Source organism: Guillardia theta (genome assembly GCF_000315625.1).
Source record: "Guillardia theta CCMP2712 unplaced genomic scaffold GUITHscaffold_83, whole genome shotgun sequence".
Lineage (NCBI taxonomy): Eukaryota > Cryptophyceae > Pyrenomonadales > Geminigeraceae > Guillardia > Guillardia theta.
In genome coordinates, this window is record NW_005434591.1 from 251,647 (window position 1) to 268,244 (window position 16,598).

The 16,598-nt window shown below is 54.0% G+C and overlaps 4 protein-coding genes across 4 annotated transcripts in view; 2 read left to right on the top strand and 2 right to left on the bottom strand.

Moving 5' to 3' along the window:
* Positions 1-854, top strand: part of COG7 (oligomeric Golgi complex subunit 7) — a gene marked incomplete at both ends in the record, with an annotated part of 5,443 nt that extends 4,589 nt beyond the window's left edge. Inside the window, 3 exons of the mRNA XM_005825498.1 lie at positions 131-278; positions 323-443; positions 709-854. Of these exons, the coding sequence (XP_005825555.1) occupies positions 131-278; positions 323-443; positions 709-854 (415 nt within the window). The remainder of the gene's footprint in view (positions 1-130; positions 279-322; positions 444-708) is intronic.
* Positions 855-2,614: 1,760 nt separating this feature from the next.
* Positions 2,615-3,748, bottom strand: GUITHDRAFT_77143 (hypothetical protein; the record flags this gene model as incomplete). The annotated part of the gene is made up of 1 exon (XM_005825499.1): positions 2,615-3,748. One exon carries the CDS (start codon positions 3,746-3,748, stop codon positions 2,615-2,617), a length of 1,134 nt encoding a protein of 377 aa, XP_005825556.1.
* A 2,244-nt stretch (positions 3,749-5,992) lies between these two features.
* GUITHDRAFT_144172 (hypothetical protein) lies at positions 5,993-9,222 on the bottom strand (the record flags this gene model as incomplete). Its single annotated transcript, XM_005825500.1, has 4 exons — positions 5,993-6,007; positions 6,064-6,126; positions 6,269-8,957; positions 9,170-9,222. 4 exons carry the CDS (start codon positions 9,220-9,222, stop codon positions 5,993-5,995), a joined length of 2,820 nt encoding a protein of 939 aa, XP_005825557.1.
* Positions 9,223-10,556: 1,334 nt separating this feature from the next.
* Positions 10,557-16,598, top strand: part of GUITHDRAFT_115350 (hypothetical protein) — a gene marked incomplete at both ends in the record, with an annotated part of 7,642 nt that continues 1,600 nt past the window's right edge. The window contains 4 exons of the mRNA XM_005825501.1: positions 10,557-11,146; positions 11,481-14,424; positions 14,562-14,634; positions 15,037-16,403. Of these exons, the coding sequence (XP_005825558.1) occupies positions 10,557-11,146; positions 11,481-14,424; positions 14,562-14,634; positions 15,037-16,403 (4,974 nt within the window). The remainder of the gene's footprint in view (positions 11,147-11,480; positions 14,425-14,561; positions 14,635-15,036; positions 16,404-16,598) is intronic.

The following is a 16,598-nucleotide window of genomic DNA, read 5'->3' on the forward strand; positions in this document are numbered from 1 at the left end:
ACTCCTCCTGGTCCTCCTCCTCCTCCCTCCCTCCCTCCTCCCTCCCTCCCTTCCCCCTCCTCCCTCCCTTCCTTCCCCCTCCTCCCTCCCTCCTCCCTCCTCTCGCACTTTCTTCTGACTGGTACTTCAGCTTGCCGGAGCAGCTCGACCCTGCGGCGCACGACGAGGTCCCCTGCTCCACTTCAGCTGCTCTCCAGCTCACTCAGCCGCAGAACGTGGACGAAGGAAGCTCCGAGCACAAGTTCATGCAGAAGTGGCTCTCGAGGATCACCGGGGAGGTCAGCTCGAGGTCAGCTGGGGTCGGAGTTTGACATCCTTGAAGGTTGTGAGCCTCTACGTGGAGAAGATTCTCGAGATACCCGCGCTCTCACCTTCAGGTCGCGTCCAGCTGGGCACAGACATCCAGTACATCTCTTCCATCCTCGACACTCTCGGGGCACCAGGTCTCTCCCACCACCGCCCTCCTCCCTCTCCTCCCCCCTCCTCCCTCCTTCTCAATCCTCCCTCCTACCTCCTCCTCCACTTCTTCCTTCTCTTCTTTCCTCGTTTGCTCTTCTGTCTGCACCTGCTTCCTCCTCCCTCCTCCTCCATCTTCCTCTTCTCTTCGCACGCTCCTGCTTCCCCTGCCTTCATCATCTCCTCCCCTCGTCTTATCCTCTTCCTCTCGCTCCTCCTTCCCTCCATCTCTCTGACGCTCGAGGTCGCCAGGTCTCGAGAGGCTGGAGCAGCTCCGCAAGCTAGTGGAGGCAGCCGACTCGGAGTTCGCACAGGCTTGTCTGACGGTCCCAGCGCTCGATCGCAACGTCGTGGACAAGGTTGCGCGGCAGCGAATGGCAGGAGGAAGCGCGAAGTAGAGAAGGAGGGTGAGGCGTGCGAAGAAATCTTTATGTACAGTTGATTGCAACAAGTCAAACTCACTCAATCCTCTCCTCCTCCTCCTCCTCCTCCTCCTCCTCCTCCTCCTCTTCCTCTTTTCTCGCTTCTCGTCTACTTTACATGAGCGGTCAGGTGGGATGCATGATCACCACAACTCCCGTGCTGTACTCTACCGCCTTCCCTCCTCCTCCTCCGCTGCCCTTCACCTCCTCCACTTTCTTCTTCGACCTCATCCGCGAGTAGAAGCTGACAGCAGCCACCACCACCAGCCCAGCTGGGACCGCGCAGGCCACGTAGATGACTGTCTTGCTCGAGCTGCTCCTGCCGTCCTCAGCCCCTGGCGGTCCAACTTGAGCGCCGACTCCAGCTGAAGCTCCAGCTGAAGTTGAGGAGGGTTGGGGCTTGGGGGTTTCAACCAGGGTCTCGATGACCTTGACAGGAGCTGCTTCAACCCGCACGTAGTTGACGCTGAATCCGGAGGTTGTCAAAGTCGCTCTCAGCTGGTCCTGAGCTGAGCTCGTCAGGATCCGCGAGCTCGTCTGCTCGTCCGTCTTGATCCGGAAGGAGACGGTGAGGGGTCGCGACTCCTGCCGCCTGCCGGACGAGGAAACGCCTGACACCTGTACGTTGGCTGAGCTGACGGCCAGCCCGGCACCCACGGCCGAGACGAAGTCCAGCTGACGGGCAAGGAAGGCGTTCTTGGAGCTGTTCATACCTGCAGACATGCTCAGCAGCATGTAGCTCGTCTGCCCTGCCCCTCCTGAGGACAAGGAGGCGAGAGTCGCGTTGGTCTCGGCTGAGCATACTCGATCCGCCATGTCTGTGCATGCTGACACCTCCACCTCTCCAGCAGCGCAGGGGGAGCATGCCGTGCAGGAGGAGGAACCGGGGGCCGCGGAGAAAGAGGCAGGCGGGCAGGGAGAGCAGCCTGAGGTTTCCATGAAGCTCCCGGAGGGGCAGACGCATGCCGAACTCGAGCTGCTGCCCAGCTCAGAGGTGGCGCCGGGAGGACAAGCTGAACACTCTTGCGAGCCCGGGCTGGTCTTGTACTTGCCGCCCTCGCACTTGGAGCAGCTGCCGCTGCCAGTGTAGCCGGGGTCACAGAGACAGTCGGCGATGGTGAAGCTGGAGGCAGGAGCATGCGAGTTGGCCGGGCAAGGAGAACATCGGGTGTTGTCGAAGAGAGCGCAAGCAGCCTCGACGTAGTGGTCAGCTGGGCAGGCGGAGCAGGCGAGGCAGTAGCACTTGCCAGGCTGGAAGAACGGGACGTCCTTGATGGTGTAGGTGCCGATCTTGCACTGCAGCTTGCAAGGGTTGCATAGCGTGTCCTTGCTCGGCGTGCAGTTGGCAACGAAAGCAGCTTCGGGGGGGCATACGCTGCACTGCGAGCATGAGGAGGAGGCGTAGGAGGAGGCGAAGTTGAAGCCAACGCAAGGAGAGCAGCTGTCAGACCCCTGGGTCGACTTGTACGTGCCGGGTTCGCAGGAGACGCATTCCTCCCCGTTTACGCCGGTGAAGCCCGCGTTGCAGGTGCAGTTGGAGCCCGAGGTCGCTCCCTCCTTCTCCGTCGTCGCATTGGGAGGACACGCCTGACATGCCGTCGCTCCCAACGAGTCCGAGAAAGTCCCGAGGCTGCAGTCGGTGCAGGAGCCATTGCCGGGAAGCCCCTTGCTCTTGCCAGCAGCACATGCTGAGCAGGCAGTCCGGCTTGTTTCGTTCCCTCCTGCAGACGCGTCAGTCAGTCACGCACCTCTCCGCTCCTCCTCTCACCTCCGACTGTCTGCACCTCGTACCCAGCATCGCAAGAGCAGGCGGAAAGAGAGGAGCTGCCGGCGGGAGAGAAGGAATTCACAGGACACGGCAAGCACGAGCTCATGTTCGTGGAGGATGTTTGTGGGTTGTAAGTGCCTGCTGGGCACTGCTGGCATGAAGTCAGTCCGTCACTCTTGTACGTTCCTGCTAAGCAGCCGACGCATTCTCGTTCGGCCAGCTGGAAGCCCTCGTTGCACAGACATCCGTCAGCAGAGGTGGTCGACTCCGAGGAGTAGGAGTTGGGTCGGCAGGAGAAGCAGGCAGTCGCTCCTCGCGAGTCCATGTAGGTGTCAGCTGGGCAAGGAGAGCAGGTGCTCTCCAGTATCGAAGCCTTGTACTTGCCGATCTCGCAGAGTTCACATCCTTGGGTGGATATGTAGAAGCCCAAGCCACACACGCAGTCAGACAAGGACGAGCTTCCTCTCCCGCTTGTCGTCGTGTTGCCAGGACATACCGAGCAGGCCGTGCTTCCTGTTTGGATAGCGTACTTTCCCAGCTCGCAGAGCGTGCACACGCTGCTGCCCGTCCTGTTCGTGTACTGTCCTGCTTCGCAAGCAGAGCAGACGCCAACAGACAGCAAGTAGAAACCAGCGTTGCAGAAGCAGCCGTTGAGAGAGGACGCGCCGCTGTTGGACCACATGCCTGCAGGACACGTGGAGCAGAATGATGACCCTGTCAACTCCATATAGCTCCCAGCTGGACAAGGCGAGCAGGACCCGCTCCCGTCAAGGTTCTTGTACCTGCCAGCTGGACAGGCTTGACAGGGACCCCCGTTCGCCCCAGTGTACCCTCGATTGCACGTGCAATTGAGTCTGCTGGAGCTGCCCGATGGGGCGAAGGAGTTGGCAGGGCAGAGATCGCAGGAGGAGGAGCCGGAGACGTTGGCAAACGAGCCTGACGAACAGACTTCGCAGGTGGTGGCAGAGGGGGAAGCAGAGAAATATCCCAGCTGACAGGCGAGGCACCGCTCTCCGTCTTGGGCGCGATAGAACCCTGGCTGACAAGCCTCACACAGACTGTCATTGAATCGCTCGTACCCTGCGTTGCACGTGCAGTTCATGATTGAGATGCTCATTGCTGGCGAGAAAGAGTCTGAAGGACAGGCAAGGCAATCCAACGATGCCACGAAATCTTTGTAGGTACCGGCTGAACACCCGACACAAGACATGGTGCCGTTCGACCCGAAGCCTTTGATGCAGCTGCAGTCGTAGCTTCCTGCTGCTGATGTGCTTGCATAAGGGCAGCTAATGCAGGTCTTGTTGCTGGTAGCAGTTGTAGCTTTGCTGTACTTGCCGGCTTCACAATCGACACACCCGATGCTTCGGTTTTCGACGCCATACTTGCCTGCCGGACAGGCGTCGCACTGCGACTCGTTGCGAACGTAACCGATGTCGCAGAGACAGTTGTCGAGCTCAGAACTTCCATTCGGGGCCTTGGAGTTGGACGGGCAGGGATGGAGCAGACAAGTCTCAAGAGACCTGACGCCTGACTCGGTGCTGTATGTATTGGCGGGGCAGAGCTTACAGACGCCCGGTCCTATCGCATCCTTGTACGATCCAGGAGGACAAGGGACACAGCCGCTAGTCAGGTTGGCGTAATACCCGAGGTCGCAGATGCTGCAGTCATTGCCGTAGTAACCCACGTCACACTCGCACTTACCCCATCCCTCCATGGAATACGAATGAGTCTGACAGCTGACGCAGACCGTCGCAGCTCGAGACGCTGCGAAGGTGCCAGGGGAACAAGCAGAGCAGGTTGATGCAGCAGGAGAAGAGATGTAACCAGGATCGCAGTCCAGACAAGAGGAACTGTGAGACATGTTGGAAAACTTTCCAGCCTGACAAGGAAGACAGGTGGCAAGTCCAACAGAATCTTTGTAGTAACCAGGTTCACAGGGGTTGCATGACAGGTCTGAACCATTCCCATCGGTCAAACGGACCATGTTCACGAAGCGTACAGTCAAGGACTCGTAGTGGTACGGAGGCGTCATGAAGTTCGACCAGCCGATCCCGTCCTTCATGCTGGTCATCTGTGACGTGGCCTTCTCCACCCCATTGATGTTGACCTTGAGAGTCGCAAAATCATCACTTGGCCCGTAGACCCATACGTCAGCCTCTTGGCTAGTTCGCTGAGGGTACAGGACCACTGACATCCCGTCCACTCCCATGGCAGAGAAGTTGGAGCTGATCGACACCCCGACGTCTGCTGGATACGCCCTGCCCCCCCCGCACGCACAGCAGACTGTGTTGGCAGTGCCGCCATCCCCTGAAAGGTCATTGCCGAAATTGATGCAGTTGGAAGGATTCCTCCGGTAATCGGCGCAGCTCAACCCTCCGATGTCAGTCCAGCCTGCCGGGCTGTCCCTGCATGCCGCGTCCAAGGAGCTCAGGTTCCACAGGAAGCTCCTAGTGCCGACCCACTCATACCCTTGAGCACACGAGCAAGCAGCCATGCCACCGACGGTGACTGGAGCAATGTCTCCTGAGTCAACGCAGGTTAGATTGTCTCCCTTGGCACTTGCAGGTCCAGCCAGCCAGAGGACGAGGAGAAGGTGAAGTTGAAAGTTGGTCATCATAGCAGGGTATCAGTCTTAAATGGCAATGGAAGCGATCTTGATATCAGAACCTGCCTGTCTCCCTGCTGTCTCGACCTCGTTTCCTGCTTCCTTGTTCGGCTCTTCTCCCCTCCTCAGGGTTTCTTCGCTTTCTATCTTGACTTGGCCCTTCCTTCTTCCTCCTCTTCCTCCACCCCTTCACCCTCTACCTTGGTCCTTCCCTATCGCTTCTCGCCGCTGCGCCATCAAACCCAAGAGACATCTGCAGGAGGTCAAAGTGTCTGGGCCCCGGGCCCGGGCCCCCGGGCCGGGGCCTGACCAGAGAGGTTTCTGGTCCGACCGTTGGAAACTCAGCGGCATTTGCAGTCTGACTGAAGTCAATCAGGATGTTCGCCGGACTGACTCTACCTCTGTAGGAGAGGCTACTGATGCTCTATGCTACAAACAGAATCGATGGTCTCAGGCCTGACAGTAGTAGAGTCAGCACAGCAGAGTCAGCCTCGTACTGACATACTGAGCCTCGGATCGATAGAGCTCAGTTCAGTGACTGAGATTCCGACAAGGATGATACGTGAGGCTGTTTGAAAGTTAGAGACATGAAGCACAAGTCCTCAAAACACTGGTATGATTTTACTGTGGAATGAATATCATGAAAGAAACAGAGCTTGGCGAGGAGCCGGGAGTGAGTGTTTACATGGACGGTAATACGCTGACATATTTCTGTTTAAGAAACACAACAACAGCAATCATTTACAACGTCATTATCTGCAAAGGTATACAATCAGCAGACCATCATTGCGAGTAAAAGATTTGAATTTTACCTGGAGCATGGTTTTCCTGTTCATCAACGTTGGTATGATGATTTGATGGATCTTCATTCGAATCTGCTGTCGCCAACATTGGGCTAGGCTGCAAGCAACTTGTCTGAGAGCATCTGACACCATTGACGCTCATATCAATGCAAGAATCATCATCCTTGCTTTCATTCCGGCAGGCTAAGGCCAACAACTCTGGAGTCAAAATCACTTGATCTTCGGTCTTGACCGGACGGTTTATTTTGACGATGACAGCTTTCTGAATCAAGCTGTCTTGGAGGTGCGACAATTGAATGTCAACGTCTTCGGGTACAACGCTACTGGCTTGTGATTCTTCAGTGATGAACGCCAAGGAACCTGTTTCAGGCTTCCAGAGCAAGATGGATTGAAGATATCTTTGAATCTGGTTTGCTGCAATTGACTTATCAAATCTCTCTGTTGGTATGTCAAGCCGTGCTTCAGCATCTGCCCCAAACTTTTCTTCAAATGACACCCTCGCCTTTGAATTATTTCCATTCAGAAATCGAAAAGAACCCACGCAATTGAAGTCTTTTCCTTTCTCGTCGTGAAGGGCATGTAGACCAGTCAGTCTCAGAACTGCTTGTCCGTAGATAACAGTTGCAAAGTCCTCACATTCAGCGCATCGTCCTACCAGCACACCAGCAGCGGTCAAGCTCATGATGGTAGCGATGCCTCCTGTAGCGACGGAAAGAGCAACCATACCAGCTCCAGCAGCAATGCCTCCTACAATGGCAGTCGTGGTCCAGGTAGCTGTGTTGTCACTTCTCTTCTCTTCCCAGAAATCTTTCCACTTGGATTTCTTGGGGCCGAGCAAGCGAGCAACGAGGTCGCTTTCATTGACGTAGCACCTCGTTGCACGTGAGAGCTGCGGCAGGACTCGACTAGTCGACATGTCGCGACAAAAGACGGTCAGAGGAGATCCGAGCTGAACGACCTCGAAAGCTTGGAAGAAGTGCTTACATTCGTTCTTCCCCAACATCATCAACCGAGCCACCATCGCAAAGCAACCTCCGATGGCATGTCCCGAGAAAACAAACCTCTTGATGTCATGAGAAACACTGACTGAAAGAAGCTTCGCTACAAAGTCCTCGTAAATCTGTTTCATTCCTTGGTAGATCAAAGTCGAAACTTGAACATTGACATCTTCCTCCAATCGAGTCTTCTCCATCAGCTGTCCGATTCGCTGCGACTTCAAATCGCCAAAAGACGACTTTAAAAACGAAATGACCTTGTCTGCGGTCAGAGATTGAAAATCTTCTTTTTTCTCTATGATTTGAAAGAAAACCAGGAAATCGTCAGCTCCGACAGTGAAGATGACATGACATGTTCCAACATTATCCTTGATGAACACAATTGAAGGAATCAAAGCACTTGACTGCTTTGTCGTCGCTCCTACGGCTGAATGCGACGTGAGCACTTCGAACTTGACACGGTGATTCACAAGTGATGCCAAAAGACCATTTTGCAAAGATTGCACAGGAATCAAACAACAATAGCTATTGAAGCAACACAAATTCAACTTGGCAGCACAAGAGTCCGTCTCATGCTTCAAAGAATTCAAGTTCTTCTTGAGCTCAGAAATGTTTCTTCTCATGGACTTTTCGTTTGCAATCAATTGAAAATCTTCAATGTAACATTGAAGATTTTCAAAAATTGGTTTGAAAACTTCTTTGATTTCAGCACTTGGCAAAATATTGATAATTGCATCTCGGAGCAAGTCAGCAATCATCCGCTTTTTGGTGTGCTGGGCGTACAGGTCGAATAAAGTCTCAACGCTTTCAAGTCTCACTGCCATTGTTGACCTCTCCATGCCATGCGCTAATCGTGAAAGAACAGAGAGAACTTTACAGCTCCTCAATAGCAGCACACGATCACTGATGTGTTTCAGTCCACACGCAATCGAATACAAGAGGAAGGTGCTTGGCAGGTACTTGAGCATCATATCAAGATTTACGGAAGTACACCTGACAAGTTCTTTCAAGGCATTCGACCTCGAGGTCTCGTCTTCAGCATGATTCGAATCATGTAATAGTCTTCGCATTGACAAGATACCAGAAATCTGATCATCGCAGCAAAGGGTGATATCATTCCTTAGGCTCGAGTTACAAGGATCAAGAGCAAGGATTCGAAGCAAGAACGATTCACTCCTGTAGAGAGTGTTGATGTCAAGATTCTCATCACTCAACTTTTGAAAGTCTTCAACCATCAATGAGCAGGCTACCAAGTCCTGAAAATTTCCTTCTGTCTGAAAGTTGATTGCCAACTTCTTCGATTCCTCTGCCAAGTCATCTGGGATATCAGGTCCCATGAGCCAATACGCTCGTCCAATGCTCTCAGCAAAGTGTCCCATGATCTGCAACGGCCTTGGAGTCGAATCTTTTATATCCTCCTCCTTCAAGGCCCGTTTGTCCAGCAGGAAGGCAAAGTAAATCAGTTCTACTTGAAAAGACCGAAGCATTCCCAATGTATACCGCTGCAAACGAACGAGCAAAGTGGACTTGTCTGCGATGTTGCTGCACTCACCACTCTTGAAGTATGAAGCAAGCAATGAACGATACTCTTTAAACAACGATTCGTTCATGTATTTGTTTGCCTTGAACTGCAATTGCCTCAAATTGTTCAAAGCTGTGGGATCCGCTGGATTCTTGTCCAGTATGATAGACATCACTGTCAAGCATCCAGCCTCGAGTTCTCGTAATGGACTTAAAGCCATATCATTTTCCAGTCTTTCTAATCTTTTTTTGAGTTTCTCATAGTTATCTTCAATTTTTGCCATGTCGTTTCTCAATTCCTGAAGATTGTTGTACACTGAAGGAAAAATGGTGAAAACTTTTGCCGAGTCCATATACAATTCGGATTTGAGAGTGGCTTTGAGAACACTGCACAAATGGAACATCAGCTCTGCCCAATAGTTCATTTCTCGAACACCATTGCTGGCATTCATGATCAAACAGATCCAATAATGCTTGCATAGGTGCATCGGTACAAGTCTTCTTACAAGTTCATAGAGTCTATTTGTCCAACCAATCGTTTTAGTTACGACGAGTATCTTCGACATCTTAGCCACCATTGTCGGACAACCTCCGTATACCTGTTCTTGTCCCTCGTGTTGAAACTTCCAACTGATGAACCATCCAAGAACATTTGGGATGATATCTCCCGAGCAAACGCATCGAAGGTTGTCAGGTAAGTTCGAGTCGCATAAGCTCACGAACTCACTGTCACCAACATGTGGTTTGCCGAATGATCTCACAAACACTTGATCTTTCTGAACCAAACCGTGCACAACCAAATCAAGTCCGGCCAACGTCGCCAACGCCCCACCCAGTGAATGCCCGCAAAGAATGACCTGAGAATACTTGCTCGCAGATTCTAACACCTCTGTTTGATACATTGAATCATTCCTGATATCAAGATAGCATTTTAGAAACCCTTTATGTACCCGAGGCGAGCTGCTGCCGCTCGTTTTGAAGCCCCCAATGCTCGAAAGGAGTATCAATGAACATGAGATGTCATCCAAGAAATTCTTCAAGGTCGCTGTGCCTCTGAAAGCAACAACAAGGCACTCTTTCTCATCCTCAGGATTGGTAATCTTCCATATGACTATCTGAGTCCCCCTTCGCTCTAAGATCAGAGGCTTTGCTGAATAGCGAGGCCGTCCAGCAAACAACAGCTCGTCGTCGTCGTCGTCGCCGCCGCCGCCGTCTTCTTCTCCCAGCAATACTTGTTTCGTCCAGTAGGCTGAGAATGCAGCACGAGCACAGTCTAGGATAGGAACAGCGCATGGACTCGTCTCCATCTTCCCCGTCATTGTTTCCGTATCGTCGTCGGTTGGACCCATTACGGCAACCAGCTGTGATCCTATCACCCCCCTCTATTCCCCACCCAACCCCCCTCCTCTGGTACTACTAACCCCCCTTACGTCTGACCACCCTTCTAATTCCGACCTCATCACCCACCCCCCTGACCAGGTCCCACTGAAGAAGTCCGAGACATAAAACTTTATAAAAGGGTACCTCGCCGTCAAGTTCCCGCTCACTCCGGACTAGCTCCTGGTACAAATGTTTTAGTCAAAGGCATTTTTAAAAAACATGTCAGGGTCAAGCCTCCTCGACTCTCTTGACTGTCCTCGTACTAATTTTTAACTTAACTTTGATTCTTATACTTTAGTCAACGTGCCCCGGCTCCTTGCCTCTTCCGGGCCTCCGGCCGGGCTCACCAGGGCCCGAGCCGCCTCAGGGCCTTCTACTCAAAAAAGCTCCGTGGTGCGGTTTCTTGTCCGTTGACCGAATGGTTGAGGTTTGATGGGCGGTTGCGCCATGAGGGTGAGGGTGGGAAGAGAGGGAGAAGAAGATGCGCAGAGGGCGGAGGAGAGGAGGAGGAGAGAAGCAAGGGAAGGAGAGAAGGAACAAGTCTCAAGGCTTTGAAAGAAGGACAAGTAAGAGAGTCGGATATTTCAAGAAACCTTCAACGGAGCGATGGAAGAATCGAAGACGTCCGAAGGTCTGATCAAGAATGCAGGAGGACTGACGGGAACAACTCCTAGAGAGATGGTGCGAGAGGACGGCACATCAGACTTTGCCGGAGTGATCGGAGCCTGGAGGACTCTCATGAAAGTGATAGCTGATGAAGAGGCCAAGGAAGAGAAGGGGGAACAGGAGGAGGCCAGCTCAAAGTTCTCGAGCTCGCTAGCGACACTCTTTCAACTTCAATGTGACCTGATCGAGAGCCTTGAAGGCAACGCAGCTCCGGCAGAGCTGGAGACCGTGATGAAGCGGATAGCTTCGACGTCCTCAGCTCTAGAGCATCGTATGTCCCGAGAGACCGCACAAGGGCAGCGAGATCAAGGCAGCATGTTTCACTATGAGAGAGTGATAGGAGGAGCTATCCTCGCAGGGATCTCTTGGTTGTACTCGGAGGACCCCTCCTACGAGCTCACCAGCGCCATATTCTCCTTGCCTTTCCTCGTCCAACAGCACAAGTTTGACTCCCTGCCTGCCCCTGCCCCCGAGGCCCTGAAGTTGCTCAGAAATCTCCTCTGCGTGTGGAGAGACTTTGCCAAGCTGAGGTTCCCCAAAGGCCTCGAGCTGCAGGCCCGGATGCACACGCAAGTACCAGAAACACAAAAGCAGGACACGGCTGAGAGGGGAGAGGGGAGGAGGAGGGAGAGGAGAGGGAGAGGGAGGGAGAGGGAGAGGGGAGAGGGAGAGGGAGAGGGAGAGGGAGAGGGAGAGGGAGAGGGAGAGGGAGAGGGAGAGGGAGAAAGCAGCAGCATTGCAACCAGCTGATGTTGATGCTCCGCAAGAATCGGAAGGGTTTGCAATCCCCATGGACGATGCTGACAGAGACAGTCGAGAGCTAGTGACGACACTGCCGAATGCCAGACTGACGTCTTTGTCAAGTAACGAAGAAGAGGGAGGAAAGGTGATAGACGACGCAACATCGTTGGTAGGGGGACAGGACGGAAGTCGTGAGAAGGGAGATGTGCATGAAGTAATGCCGGTGGAACCAGAGAGGATTGAAGAGTTTGACGTGTCGACAAGAGAAAAGTCAGAGGAGGAAGAGAGTCAAGAAACGAGCGAAGGAGCACCAAAGATGGATGGGAGTGAAACGATGATGCAGCAAGAGGAAATCAGAAGTTCAGTTGGAGGGCAAAAGGAGGGGGAGCAACAGGACACGTCGAATTTCAAACCAGCAGGCGAGGCATCGAGGGAGGGAGATGAAGGATCATACCAGAAGGAGGAGGAGAATATCCCAGGGGATGAAAAATCAGGGAGAGAAAGCGGGGAAGTCTTGCAGGAGGAAGAAGAGAGTGAGAGGTTGGAAGGAGGTGGGGGGGAGACTAGACCTGTGCTTCCGAGGGACACACAAGACGAGATGGCAGATGTTCACAACCAACTCGATGATGAGTCTGGATGGAATCAACATATCGCTGGAGGAGGAGGAGAAGGAGAGAGAGAAGGAGAAGGAGGAGAGCAAGGAGGAAGAAGAGAAGAGGAACGAGGAGGAGAGGACGAAGGAGTGGAACGAGGAGGAGAGGGAGGAGAAGTGGAGCACGAGACTTTGCAGGCCATCGCTCCAGACATCGTCGTGGCACTGAATTCGATCGTCGAGCTGATCGAGGACATGGAGCTTGACCAGGATGGAGTCTTCGACCTCTTGGACCACAACCGAGACGGCAGGATCACCGTCGACGACCTTGTCTGCGTCTCCGACTGCCATCACCTCGACCTTCATCCGGACCATGTCGCCCAGTTCTACGAGTGGATGAGACTAGGCGCTGAAAGCATCGATAGAGATGTATGGGCGGATGTGCTGCTGAGAGTCGACAGACTTCATCGACTTGCTCAGCAGGAGCAGGAGCAGGAGCAGGTGCAGGTGCAGGTGCAGGTGCAAGTGCAGGAGCAGGAGCAGGAGCAGGAGCTTGAGCAGGAGCAGGAGCAGGTGCAGGTGCAGGTGCAGGTGCAGGAGCTTGAGCAGGAGCTTGAGCAGGAGCAGGAGCAGGAGCAGGAGCAGGAGCAGGAGCAGGAGCAGGAGCAGGAGCAGGAGCAGGAGCAGAAGCAGGAGCAGGAGGATCCAACGATTAGATTTATTGGCTTGGAGGCAAACCTGAAGGATTCAAACCCCCTGGTTGCACATGCAATTTTGAATGTAGTTGGCAGCGAAGACAAGCAGGAGGAAGAGGACGCGACTATGAACTCCAGAGGAGAGGAGGAAGAGAAGCAGGAGCAGGAGCAGGAGCAGGAGCAGGAGCAGGAGCAGGAGCAGGAGGAGAGACAGAGGGGTTTAGAGCTACAAACTGAGACAGAAGGGGATGGGTTGAGAGCCACCGCGGAAAAGGAGGAAGCAACGGGGGCGAGTCTGCAAGGAGAGGAGAGAGGGGAGGAGAGAGAGTCGATAAGCGAGGATGGAGGGTTGATAGGGGAAGGGGATGAAGACGGAAAGACTGAAGTCGTGAGAGAAGGAGAAAAAAAGGTGGAGGCGACTACACAGGACGAGGAGGAGAAAGCTGGGGAGACAGAAGCGGAAACGAGTGTCGAAATGCCTCGAGAACTCAAGGGGCAAGAGGAGGGGCAAGAGGAGGGGCAAGAGGAGGGGCAAGGGAGGGAGCAGCAGGAGGGGGAAGGGGAGGATCAGCTCCAGGAAATCAGTCAAGAAACTAGCACGGAAACCACGAGCGGCCTTTGGGACAAGGACGGAGAAGCAGAAGAGAGGAAGGAGGAAGTGATGAACTTGAAAGAGACGAGAGAAGGATTGAGCAATGGCGAAGAGAAAGTCGAAGTGGTAGAGACAGTCACGCAGGAGCAGGAGCAGGAGCAGGAGCAGGAGCAGGAGCAGGAGCAGGAGCAGGTGAAAGAAGACGTAGATATGCGTGATAACGATCAATCTGGTCAAAGTCAGCAAGAAGAAGAGAAAATGCTGAGAAGTGCAGTTGAAGAGGAGGGGAGAGAAGAAATCTTCATGAGCGGGCAGATAGACCGAGAGAATGCAAGTCAGTCGATGCAGGAAGCAGAAGTGACAAGGGGAGAAGAGGAGGGAGGGGGCGGAGATCAGTCGGCAGAGGCGAAGGAGGCAGAAGAAGGGAAAGAGGAGAATGGAGGAAAGGAGGAGAAGCAGGTAGTCGAAAATCAGTTGGAGACTAGCGGACAGGTATCGATGGTAGAGAAAGAGGATGAAGAAAGAGCAGATGAAGGTTGGAGGACGGGGGGGGGAGGAGGAGAAGGGGAGAAGGAGGAGGGAAAACAGCGGAAGGAAGCTGAAGAAAGGAGGGAGAGAGAGCCAGGAAGTGAAGAAACTTGTGATGAGGATCTTGGAAGAAGTGAAGTAGAACTACAGACAGGAAAGATTGAAATGACAGGAGGAAGAAGCAGAGAGGAATCGAAGGAGGGCGGAGGAAAGGAGGAGACCAATGAAGGAATGGAAGATACGGGAGAGAAAAATGACGGGGAAGATGTAGAGGGAGAGAGTAATGAGGAGAAAACGCCAGAGCAGACAGAAAGGATGGAAGAGAAGGAGGAGAAGGCAAGAGGGAAAGTGGATGAGAGGGAGACGAAGGAGGAAGAGGAACAAGAAAAGGGTACAGGGTTAGACAGACAACAGGTAGCAATAAGTTCAGAGGAGGGCGAGACTGAGGAAAGAAGAGTTGAAGGGTCGGCGGAGATGGGAGAAGCGAGAGGAGAAGACAAGATAGAGGGGAAAGAAGATGAGAAAGAAGCAGTGTCACTCGTTGAGGTGGGAGGAGAAACAAATGGTGATGTGAAGGAGGAGGAGGAGGAAAAGGAGAAGAAACGTGAAGCAGACAGCCAGGAGCAAGAAAAAGGTTTGGAGGCTGCACAACACAAAGAGGTAAAAAGAGGAGGAGAAGAGACAAGGGGTGGAGAGGAGTTTGTGGGGAGGAATGTGCAGAGGAGGAGGAGGAGGAGGAGGAGGAGAAGGAGGAGGAGGGGGGGGTGGGGGGAAAAATAACGGAAGTTAATGAGCAGACGAAGGAAGTGTCCCTTGTATTCCCAGAGGATGAATTGAGAAAGTCGCCTCCTCCGAGCAAGGAGAAGAAAGGTGAAGAACTGACTCCTCCTCCTCCTCCTCCTCATCCTCCTCCTCCTCCTCCTCCTCCTCCTCCTCCCTCTCCTCCTCCCTCTCCTCCTCCCTCTCCTCCTCCTCTTCCTCCTCCTCTTCCTCCTCCTCTTCCTCCTCCTCTTCCTCCTTCTGCTCCTTCTCTTCTTCCTCCTCCTCCTCCTCCTCCCTCTCCTCCTCCTTTCTGTTGTCTAATTCTCCTCCTCCTCCTTGTCTCTCTCACACTCTTCACCCGTAAATCCTCGGATTATCACCATCATCATCATCATCTGCTGCTGCTGCTCGCCTCCCTCCCTCCCCTCCCCTCCCCTCCCCTCCTTCTTCTCCTCCTCCTTCTCTCCCTCCTCCTTGAAGGCTAACCTTCCTCACTCTTTTCTGCTCCAGCACGCGACAAGCCCTTGCTCGTCAGTCTCCTCCACAACTTCGATGGCACTAGAGCTCCCAACAGCCCGCGGTCTCTGCGAGCCTGCGAGCAGGAGGGTATCCTACCTCACGAGCTCGTCCTCAAGCCTCTCGCCGCCTTCAGGGACTTCTCCTCCCCTCCTCGCGTCCACAAGATCCGCTACGAGAGCCATGAGAGGAGGAGAAAGGAGCGACTGCAGGTCGTGCTGGCAGCAGCTCAAGCGATCCGCGACGGAGTGCAGGAGGAGAGGAGAGAGGAGCGAGGAAACAAGACCCAGGAATTGGAGATCAGGCTGGGCCAGGAGCACGAGGAGGGACAGGAGGAGGGGAAGGAAGAGGAGCGTGAGGAGGAGGAGGAGGAGGAGGAGCGAGGTGGGAGTGAGCTGGACCTCTCAGTCTCTTCCATCAGCAGAGGCAGCACAACCTCCACCACCTCTCGCTCTGCTCTCGACCGGACGGCGCACCTGCAGAAGCTGATCGCCGAGCTGAGAAAGCGAGCCGAGAACGAGTTTCAGCTGGAGATGTACAAGAGGAGAGCGCAGAACGAGAAGGAGGTGCAGGCGATACTGCAGGCTGAGACGAGGAGGAGGAGCCTTGAGTTGTCGATCCAGAACAAGATTGACGCGCAGAACAGGAAGGAGGAGGAGCGGAAGGAGGAGGAGCGAGCAAGAGTAGCAGAGCTGCGGAGGCTCGAGGCTGAGCGGCAGATGGCGAAGTTTAGGAGGCAGCAAGAGGAGGAGGAGAGTCTGAAGCGGAAGCAGGCAGAGATGGAGGAGCAGGAGAAGATGAGGAGGGAGAAGGAGAGGCAGGAGATGGAGGCGCAGGAGGAGGAGAGTCGAAGGAAGAAGGAGGAGAAAGAGAGGATACGGGAGGAGAAGGCTGAGAGGAGGAGGAGAGCAGCCCAGCGTGCGGAGGAGGAGAAGAGGAGGAGGATGGAGGAGGTGGAGGTAAAGACGCAGGTCAGGGTAGAGACACTGCAGAAAATGAAGGAGGAGAAGGTGGAGATGCTGGCGCTGCAGGAGAAGAGAAAGCAGCAGAGGAAGGAGGCGGCGCAACAGAATCTTGAGAAGATGGCGCAAGAGAAGGAGGCGAGTCTGATCAGAAAGAGCGAGCACCTTGAGAAACTTCAGTCGCTCCAGGCAGAGAGGAGGAGGCAGATCATGGAGGACCTGATGCGGATGAGCGAGAGGAAGGAGACGAAGCGGCAGCACGCGAAGGAGAAGGCGGAGACGGAGCTGAAGGAGAGGATCACCAAGATTAGGGAGAAAGAGGAAGAGACCTGTCGTCGGCTGGAGGAGAAGAACAAAGAGAGGACGGAGCAAGAGATCCAACGGGCCCTGGAGTCTGAGGTGAGCAGAACTCAGGAAGATCAGAAGAGTAGGGGAAGCAGAGGAGGACGAGGACGAGGAGGACGAGGACGAGGACGAGGACGAGGACGAGGAGGAATGAGCAGTGGAGGGGAAGGAGGTTGGCGAAGGGAGGCGAAGAGAGTGAGGTTTGCCCAGCTCTAGTTATGGAGGAAGAGACTTGGGGAGGAAGGGGAG